Here is a 10,625-nt window from a genome sequence, read left to right as displayed (position 1 = left end):
GGGGAAAGGCAGGCATTAAACTGCTGCTCCACCTAGGGATCCCCTATAACTTTCTTTTATAATGAAAATTTCATTAAAAAGAGAATGAAAAAATAGACCCTGTTCTCAATAGCAATGAAATTTACGTGCAAGAATATAAGAAGAAAACTTTAAAACTTAACTGAGATATAAAAAGAATACCACAATAGGTGGACATATACAATGACCCTGGATGGCTCATTTAATTAATTAATTAATTAATTGAACAATTTTAAAAATATTTTATTTATGAGAGAGAGAGAGAGAGAGAGAGAGAGAGGCAGACACAGGTAGAGGGAGAAGCAGGCTCTATGCAGGAAGCCCGACATGGGACTCGATCCTGGTTCTCCAGGATCACGCCCTGGGCTGAAGGCGGTGCTCAACCACTTAGCCACCGGGCTGCCCTTGGGTGGCTCATTTTATTTTATTTTATTATTTTAAAAAAGATTTTATTTATTTATTCATGAGACACACAGAGAGAAAGAGAGGCAGAGACACAAGCAGACGGAGAAGCAGGCTCCACGCAGGGAGCCTGACGTGGGACCGGATCCTGGGACTCCAGGATCACACCCTGGGCCAAAGGCAGGCGCTAAACCCGCTGAGCCACTCAGGGATCACAGGGGTGGCTCATTTTAAATGGCTTTTGAAGAGTAATCTTTATACACTAAAATCAATCCATTTAAAAATTGTGCATTTTGGTGAATTTTGAAACCTCAATATTTTAACAACATCAGTTCTCCAAATACATTCAGTACAATCCAAGTCAAATTCTCAAAGGAATTGTTTTTGTGGAAACTGACAAACATAGTGATGTGAGTTTGACATATTTGACCATATAAAAAGAAGAAAGTTATCTAGGAAAAAAGCATAAACAAACTTGAAAGAGAATTGACAGACAGTAAATGTCTAACAGACACAAGATGAAAATCCAGAATATACAAAAAGCACGTACAAGTAATATAAAAATAAAGCAAACTGAATACCTTGAATAGCCAAAGGAATCTTGAAAAAGGCAAACCAACTAGAGGCATCACAATTCCAGATTTCAAGTTATATTACAAAGCTTCAGTGATCAAAACAGTATGTTACTGTCACGGATCAGTGGGATAGAACAGAAAACCCCCAAATAAACCCACAATTATATGGTCAATTAATCTTCGATAAACGAGGAAAGAATATCTAATAGGAAAAATGCAGTCTTTTCAACAAGTGGTGTTGGGAAAACTGGACAGCCACATGGAGAAGAATGAAACTGAACCACTTTCCTAAAGTATACACACAAATAGACTAAAAATGGACTGAGGGCATAACTGTGAGACCTGAAACCACAAAAATCCTAGAAGAGAGCACAGGCAGTGATGTCTTTGGCCACATTTTTCTACCTATGTCTCCAGAGGCAAGGATAATACAAGCAAAAATAAACTATTGGGGCTACATCAAAAATAAAAAGCATCTGCACAGCAAAGGAAACAATCAACAGAACTAAAAGGCAACCTACGGAATTGGAGAAGATATTTGCCAAGTGACATATCTGATAAAGGGTTAATATCCAAAATATATAAAGAACTGACACAACTCAACACCCAAAAGGTAAATAATCCAGTTAAAAATAGGCATAAGACATGAACAGACATTTCTCCAAAGAAGACATACAAATGGCCAACAGACACATGAAAAGATGCTCAGCTTCACTCATCATCAGGGAAATGCAAGTTGAAAGTACAATGAACTATCACCTCACACCTGTCAGAGCACTAAAATCAACAATGCAAGAAACAAGAGTTGGCAAAGATATGGAGAAAAAGGAACCCTCATGCACTGTTGGTGGGAATGCAAACTGTGCAGCCAGTATAAACAGTATGAAGGGCCTTCAGAAAGTTAAAAATGGAACTATCCTATGATTCAGTAATTGAACTACTAGGCATTTATCCCCCCAAATACAAAAACACTAATTCGTAGGGATACACACACCCTTATGTTTAGAGCAGCATCTTTACAAGCGCCAAATTATGGAGGCAGCCCAACTGTTCATTGATAGATGAATGGATAAAGAAGATGTGGTATATATGTATACATAGTTGGGTATTATTCAGCCTCTTAACTACAGAGAACAAACTGATGGTCACCAGAGGGGAAGTGAGGGGGAGGATGGGTGAAATCAGCGATGGGGTTTAAGGAATTCACTTGTTGTGAAGAGCACTGGTGATGTATGGAGTTGTTTAATCATTATATTGTATACCTGAAACTAATATAATACTGTATGTTAACTATACTGAAATTAAAATAAAAACTTAAAACGTAAAAAATATTTACAGAAAATTCATGAAGAATAAACAGTATGAAAAGATGTTCAACTTCAGTGTTAATGAGGAAAGAGAAAATTGGAAAAATAAGAATTGATAATTGAATGACCACACAATTGACAGATTTATAAATGATTGAATTTCTATTTTAACAGCAAGATGTGAGAATAGAGATTTTAAAAGATGAAATCCTGTGTCATCACACCTACAATGTTCAAAATAAAAGCTACAAGCTTAGTTTCAAATTAGTTTGTTTTGCTTATACTCCATCAGTTGCTCAAATTTGTTCATGTTTCATTCATTCATATTTATAGCACATATCAAGCTCTCTCTCCCTTCCTTATTCTGTTCCTCCCCTCTCTCTCTCCCTCTCTTTCTTCTTCTCCTTTCATTTTTCTTCTTCTTTTAAAATGGCTGATCTATGTTAAATCACTATACTGCACACATGAAACATATAACACTGTATGTTAACTAACAGGAATTAAAATAAAAACTTTAAAAATTAATAAAATAGCCAATCTATTTGAGATAATTTTCAGACACCAAGACACTTAGCCACGAAATTCAGCATTCAGGATCTCCTAGAAACAAGAACATTTTCATACATAATTACAATACCATTATCACACCCGAGAAATTTAACATCAATATACATATATTTAATATAATCCACATGCAAATTTCTCCAACGATAAAGACTTGGTTTTTATTAGAGATTTGTTAAATATAATTCCATACCATACCATACCATTTGCCCATTCAAGTCTAAAATTATTTTTTATACACTCAGGGAATTGTGCAACCATCACCATAATCAATTTTAGAACATTTTCACTACCTCTAAAGAAATCCCATTAACAATCACTACCCATTTTTCCTTAGCAATCATCAGTCTACTTTATGTCTCTATGGATTTGCCCATTCTTGATATTTCATATAAATAGTAACATATAATGTCGCTCTTATGATTGCCTTCTTTTAATTAGCATAATATTTTCCAAGTTTATCCATTTTATGGTGGGTATCAGTACTTTGTTTATTTTATTGCTGAATAATATTCCATTGTATGGAGACACTACATTTTCTTTATCCAGTCATCAGTTGATGGTGGCTTCCACACTGGGCTATTGTGACTAGTGCTGCTATGAACATTCATGTACAAGTATTTGTTTTAGAACTTCAGTGTTTTTAGGTATATACCAAAGTGGAATTGCTGGATCATATGACAAATCTACATTTAACTTTTTGAGGAGTCACCAAACTGTACCTGCCCCCTGCCCAACAACCTCCATCTTCTGCCTGCCTCCTAGCACATGCACTATACTTCAGCCACACTGAACTTCCTTTACTTTTAAAAAGCTCCAGATCCTCTCACCTCTGAGGTTTTCCATATACTATTTCCTCTCTAGATACTTTCATTTCCTTTTAAAAAAGGATTCTGCTTAAACTTCATTAAAAAAGCATGTCCTCTCTTGACACGCTAGGATAAGGCTAGGTGTCCTTAATATACACTCTTATCACATCTTTGATTTTTCCTATGATAACATTTGTAATGCCTTATGGCAATTTGTTTAGTTGCCATGTCTATGAGCTAGACTATATGGTCTTTGAGGGCAGGAACCATGTCTACCTTGGCCACAGTTTTTCCCACAGTCATGGACACAGTGCCTTGCACATGGTAGGTACCTAGTAAATATTTATAGAAGGAATGCATTAATGAACTAATAGATTAAGTATTTCCTGGGTGAGTCAATCGACACAATGCTTGCTCTCATGGAGCTTAATTAAAGACCACTGGAGAAGGTTGGTATATATGGAAGCAATCATTGGGCAATATATAACAGTGGTAACGAAGTGCTACAGTATTTGATGCTGACAACTGATGTAGAAGGCCAGATATTGCAGAAGGTAAGAGAAGGGAGATAAGCATGGCCTGTAATGGGTGGGGAAAGCTTTCTTGAGAAGATGCGACTTAAAGTAAACCCAGAATTCTGTCTCAGGACATGACTTATTCAGAAATGTACAGGAATAAGGGTGGAGGCAAGTAGTGTGTTTGTTACTAATGAGTTTCTTTGGGATCCACGGATCCCAGGGGTCAGAGTATTGTAGAAGAGAGGAGTCACAAGACAATGGTAGGGACTCCAGCTGAACACGCATGATGGGGAAGTAACAAATATGAAGAAGGCTTTGGAGCCACACTGAGACAAGCTGGGTAAGCTGGGAAGGGGTTCAGAAGAAGTAGTTACTCTGAAATCTCCTTTGGCAGATTAATAAGATTCCGTAATTCTATAGTACAACTCTTGCAGGATAGTTTAGAAGTCATCAGCCTCATTGTTTTCCTCTTTCAACAGTGATTCACCTCTCTGAGTGTAACTGGGAGTCACCAGCGCTATTAACAGGAACAAATAAATTGTGTGTTTGTGGAGAACTTCATACTTTGCAAGTATCAATCATTCCAAACCCACAATTCTGTGAGACATGTAAGATCCACTGACGGTGAAGTGTAAGGTTGGAAGAATTTGGTAATTTGCCAAGGTCGCAAGCCAGTAAATGATGGAGTCTGACTCCTGTGGGCTCCTGAATATTTTGCTTGGGGGTGCAGTAAACAGAATGTAAGAGACCATTCTGGGAGCCTCTTTCCATGAAGCTAGCTCTCCTCACCCTCCATCAATTTATCCTAATATTAGTATCTTTATCTAGGGATAGATTCGACTCATGATTTGAAAGGACATTCTCACTATTTGGGTTGTAAATGTCTGTCCTTTCTGGACCAGTAGTTTCTTCTATCCCACAGAACTCCTTCCATTTTCTCTACTTGCACTGACTGAGGTGCTGTGCTCATGGGTGGTGGTGCAGGGTGGTGGAGATGAGGATAGCGGTACTTGGGAAAATACTGCAACCTCACAGAACTTAATGATAACAGTGGTAAGTCTTACCAATGCCACACTTTATCCTGACTTCCTTTGAATAAATTAGGTACTGTTGTGTTCCTATTAAGATATTAGGAAACTGACTAAGGGAGGTTAAATTTTTTGGCCGAGGTCATGGTGCAGGTATGGGTGTATAAGTTGATCCCAGGATGACTGGCTCAAGGGCCCGGCACTTAAATGCTATGTATGCACACTGGGGTCTTCCCAATCTCAGCCGCTTCTCCTGCTGTCCATCTCATTCCTACTCCCTTCTAACTCTTGCTTGTCCAGCTAATGTCCCTGGGTCAGTCAAGTCTTAAAAGGGAAAAGAGACAAGACTTTCACATGGGTTGGGATATTATTAATCTAGGTAACAAAGAAATTAGAATGGAGGAGGCATTTTTCTGGTAGTTCAGTGTAGGAATTGGATCTGAAGTTCTAGGGTCTGGGTTCTAGTGCTTGCCAATGATAGAGAATCTGCAGCAACTCGGACCTTTGTGTCATTCTGCAGTTTGGGGAAATGCTCACTGTTCTCAGTGGCCCCCAGCCTGAGGCAGATGCAGAACATGGGCTCAGGTCAGTTTTGGCTCATCATCTCCCTTCCTGCACCACTGAGGTGGGTGGCTGAGGGGATGTATAAGCTGGGTGGACAGACAAATAGATGGGCTTTTCTTTAGAGTAGGAGTGTTGGATGCAGATCAAGAGAAGGATTCAGCTCCTGATGGGTATGTGGTGATAGAGCCCCACTTGGTTTGCACACTCCTTGCTCCTTGTACTATTAAGTTGGTGGAGAGGCAGCTCAGGCATATGTGTGTGTGTGTGTGTGCGTGTCTGTCCGTCTTTGTGTGTGTATTAACGCTTTCATATAAATTAATCTTAAAAAGGTAGAACAGAAACAACATGAAAATGGGCAACCGAACTGTCATCTCAGAATTCATCCTGCTGGGCCTGCCCATTGATCCAGATCAGCGAGACCTGTTCTACGCCCTGTTCCTGGCCATGTATGTTACCACCGTCCTGGGGAACCTACTCATCATTGTCCTCATTCACCTGGACTCGCACCTCCACACACCCATGTATTTGTTTCTCAGCAATTTATCCTTCTCTGACCTCTGCTTCTCTTCTGTCACAATGCCCAAGTTGCTGCAGAACATGCAGAGCCAAGTCCCGTCCATCCCCTATGCTGGCTGCCTGACCCAAATGTACTTCTTCCTGTTTTTTGCAGACCTGGAGAGCTTCCTCCTGGTGGCCATGGCCTATGACCGCTATGTGGCCATCTGCTTCCCCCTGCACTACACCACCATCATGAGCCCCAAGCTCTGTTTCTCCTTGTTGATGCTGTCCTGGGTGCTGACCACTTTTATCTCTCTTTTGCACACCCTACTCATGGCTCGGCTATCTTTCTGTGCTGATAATGTGATCCCTTACTTTTTCTGTGACATGTCAGCTCTGCTAAAGTTGGCCTGCTCTGACATTCAGATAAATGAAATGGTGATATTTGTCTTGGGAGGGCTCATCATTTTTGTTCCGTTTCTGTTGATCTCTTTATCCTATGCATGGATTGTGTCCTCCATCCTCAAAGTCCCTTCTGCTAGGGGCATCTGCAAGGCCTTCTCCACCTGTGGCTCCCACCTCTCAGTGGTGTCTCTCTTCTATGGGACAATCATTGGTCTCTACTTGTGCCCCTCAGCTAATAATTCTACCGTTAAGGAGACTATCATGGCTGTTATGTACACTGTGATTACCCCCATGCTGAATCCCTTTATTTACAGCCTGAGGAATCAGGACATAAAAGGAGCCTTGGGAAGAGTCTTTTCAAAGTGGACAATTCAGCTTTCTTTGGGATAGGGACTTGTAGCTAAATAGTGAAAGGGAATAAAGGGGAAAGGAGAGAAAATGAGTGGAAAATTTCAGAGAGGGTGGCTCCTAACTCTGGGAAATTAACAAGTGGTGGTGGAAAGGGAGGTGGGCGGGAGGTTGGGGTGACTGAGTGATGGGTACTGAGCAGGGCATTTGCCGGGATGAGCCCTAGGTGTTATGCTATATGTTGGCAAATTGAACACCAATAAAAAAATAAAGATTAAAGTATGTTTTCAAACAGTAGGTGTAATATTGACAATGAATAGTATTCTGTAAAGTCTAGTAGTACCCAAGCTAATACTGCCCTAATAGCACTTCCAGAGGGTTTTCCCACATGTCACTAGGGGTTGGTCCATCGTGCCTCTTGGGCTTACCCGGTTTCTGGGGGTGACGTAGCACAAGGACTGACACATAGTGTACACTTAGTAATTATTTTTCAAATTTGAATAAATACTACTTAACCTTCGTGTTTACTGCACACAAAAATGCATAGTAGTTGCTAATTCTCTAAGAAATAAATCCAAATTTCTCAGCCATTTCACTGCTTTGCTTCGCCAAACATGTTTATTCCATGAAGAATATCTCCCAATTTACGTACATCGTTTTGTAATTTTTCACTCTCCAAGGATCATCATTTCTTCCCTTGCTAACCTATTCAGTTCTTAATTTTTCATTTTAGGTGTTGATTGAGTCACCTCTTTAATTACCACACTCTACAATTTCTTTTCCCTTTGATTTACCAACCACTTATCAGTTACTAACAGATTACATCTTTTGATAATATCTATATTTTGGAATATAATTTGTATTTTGAATTAAAATCATATGATATGGAATGAACTGTGTGATTCTGTTATGAATTGTTTGACTTATGGGCAGTAAATGGTGGCCCATATATAGACTAAGGTAGCACAAATAATGACAGAAGGATTAGAATCTATTTATGAGTCCTAAGTAGAATTTTTTCCTCCTAAATATTATGCTAAAATTATGTGATGCTTTCTTTGTTTGCTTTTTTTTCTTATGAAGTAAATTATAAGTGTCTTGAAGACAGGTGCTCTCTCATTTCTTCAGTGATGAGTTCAGTGCCTTGTATTTGCTAGATGTAGAATAATAATTGATTTTATTTCAATATATTATCATATGTTTCTTGAAATTGTGTGCCTTAAAAACATCTCATCTATTAAAAGAAGTCTTCATAATAATGCCAATTTTGATCTCATTTCTTCTTCAAAAAATTTTATTGATTACAAAAAGAATACATTCTCATTGAAAATTATCCAAACAATAAAGAAATAAATAAAGTGAGAATGTGAGGGTCCCCCAAAGTTCTGCTCTCCCTTATGAAGGCAGTTAAAAGTTGAGGAATATTCTATGTGCATAGAATATTTCTATGTATAGACCAACTTTACATGTAACGAGTATGACTAAATTATATATACCATTTTTTCATGTTGTTACATAAAATATATTTTAATTCATCATTTCATATAAAGACATAGAATCCTTTTAGAATCTGTATAGTCTTTTGTTGAATGGATGCATTTGCCATAATTTATTTAAATAATCTGGGTTGTTTTCAGTTTTTTATTATTTTGAACAATACTTTGACTTTATTATTTCCTGGTCCATATGTTTTCTGTTTTTTTAAAATAAGATTTTATTTATTTATTCATGAGGTGGGGGGCAGAGAGTATCTTTAGCTAGGGATGGGGCAGAGAGGCAGAGACATAGGCAGAGGGAGAAGCAGGCTTCATGTAGGGAGCCTGACATGGAACTCGATCCCAGGATTCCAGGATCATACCCTGAGCCGAAGGCAGACACTCAACCACCGAGCCACCCAGGCATCCCAGGTCCATATGTTTTCTTGTGAACTTGTTCTTTGTTTCTAAGAACACATTCTTAGAAATGGTTGTTATTACATCAAGAACATGTTATAGTTGGATAGAAGTTGCCAAATTGACTCCAAGGAATTCTGCTAAGGTAAACTCTTTCCAAAAGTGAATAAGCAAGGCTGTTTATTTACATGTTACCAAAACTGGATTTTTTGTTCCCCAAATATTTATCAACCTGATATCAAAATAAGAGATTTTACTATTTTAAAAAAAAGATTTATTTATTTGAGAGAAAGAAAGAAAGAAAGAACAAAAGAAAGAAAGAAAACTCATGATCTGGGGAAAGGGCAGAGGGGAAAAAAATCTCCAGCAGACTCCCTACTGAGTGTGGAGCCCAAAGCAGGGGCTCATTCTCACAACCTTGAGTTCATGATCTGAGCCAAATCAAGAGCCGGACACCTGACTGACTGAAACACCCAGGTGCCCCAAAATTTTTACAATTTTTAAATTGAATTTCTCTCTCTATATATATATATCAGTGAGGTCAAACATCTGATTAGCCACTGTTCCTTTGGCATGTTATTTGTGCGTGTCCTTTGCCTTAAGTCAATTTTCTTTTTTCTTATGATACCACTTTATCTATCTTGTAAGCCACATTTCCCTCTGTCTGTTATTCAACTTCTGACTTTGGTAGTGATGTGTTTTTTCCTTACTAGGATCAAAAACTTCAAAGTAGACAAATAAGTGGATTTTTACTTCATGATAATGTTTTTTTTTCTTTGACATGCTTGAAAAGGGCTTTTCTATCCAATAATAATAATAAATAATAACAATTATTATTATATTACTAGTTATTGTGCAGTTTTAGTTTCCACATCACCTTTGATCTATCCAAAATTTTGTTTAAGGGCATCTGCCTCTTTTCTCTTCCCCCCTTCCTCAGCAGGTGAGTTGTCTTCACCTTTATGGATGTGAAAAACTGCCTTTACAATGTCCTAAGTACTCATGTATACCTTTTTATTATATTATTATTACTTCATTTTGGACTGCTATGTTGGTGTCATCCTATTTATAACAGTGAATTTTAAGTAAGGTGTGATAAGCCCTCCTCTATATTCTTCTCTTCCAAAACTCTCCTGACACATATATCCTTTCAGATATGCTTTAGATCTATTTTGTTAAATTCCAATAAAAAATCTGTTGGTAAATTAACTGGAGTTACAGTGAATTATTACATTGACTTAGGAATTAGAGTGGGCTATTTATACAGTAGTCTTACAAACTATAAATAACAAATATCTTTCTATTCACTCAAGTTTTCATTTAACAATTGAATTCTGTAAACTGCTTAATTTGTTTTTTTTTCTGTAGACATAGCTCCTAACATCCTTTTTTTATAAATTTATTTTTTATTGGTGTTCAATTTGTCAACATATAGAATAACATCCAGTGCTCATCCCGTCAAGTGCCCACCTCAGTGCCCGTCACCCAGTCACCCCCACCCCCCGCCCACCTCCCCTTCCACCACCCCTAGTTCGTTTCCCAGAGTTAGGAGTCTCTCATGTTCTGTCTCCCTTTCTGATATTTCCCACTCATTTTTTCTCCTTTCTAAACTTCTTAATTTGGTATATTACTGTATATTACTTTCTACATTTAGTCATAGGTATTTTACACTTAAAAAACTGTTGAGGGGGTCGCTA

General features: G+C 38.0%; 1 protein-coding gene across 1 annotated transcript; it reads left to right on the top strand.

Moving 5' to 3' along the window:
- The first annotated feature begins 4,677 nt into the window (after positions 1 to 4,677).
- LOC112677098 (olfactory receptor-like protein DTMT) lies at positions 4,678 to 7,225 on the top strand. The gene has a single exon (XM_025474968.3). It carries the CDS (start codon positions 6,131 to 6,133, stop codon positions 7,076 to 7,078), a length of 948 nt encoding a protein of 315 aa, XP_025330753.3. The 5' UTR covers positions 4,678 to 6,130; the 3' UTR covers positions 7,079 to 7,225.
- The last annotated feature ends 3,400 nt before the right edge of the window (positions 7,226 to 10,625 follow it).

The sequence above is a fragment of the Canis lupus genome, chromosome 9, assembly GCF_003254725.2.
Source record: "Canis lupus dingo isolate Sandy chromosome 9, ASM325472v2, whole genome shotgun sequence".
Taxonomy (NCBI): domain Eukaryota; kingdom Metazoa; phylum Chordata; class Mammalia; order Carnivora; family Canidae; genus Canis; species Canis lupus.
Note: the sequence above shows the minus strand (reverse complement) of the source record. Positions and strands in the feature narration are given on the sequence as shown.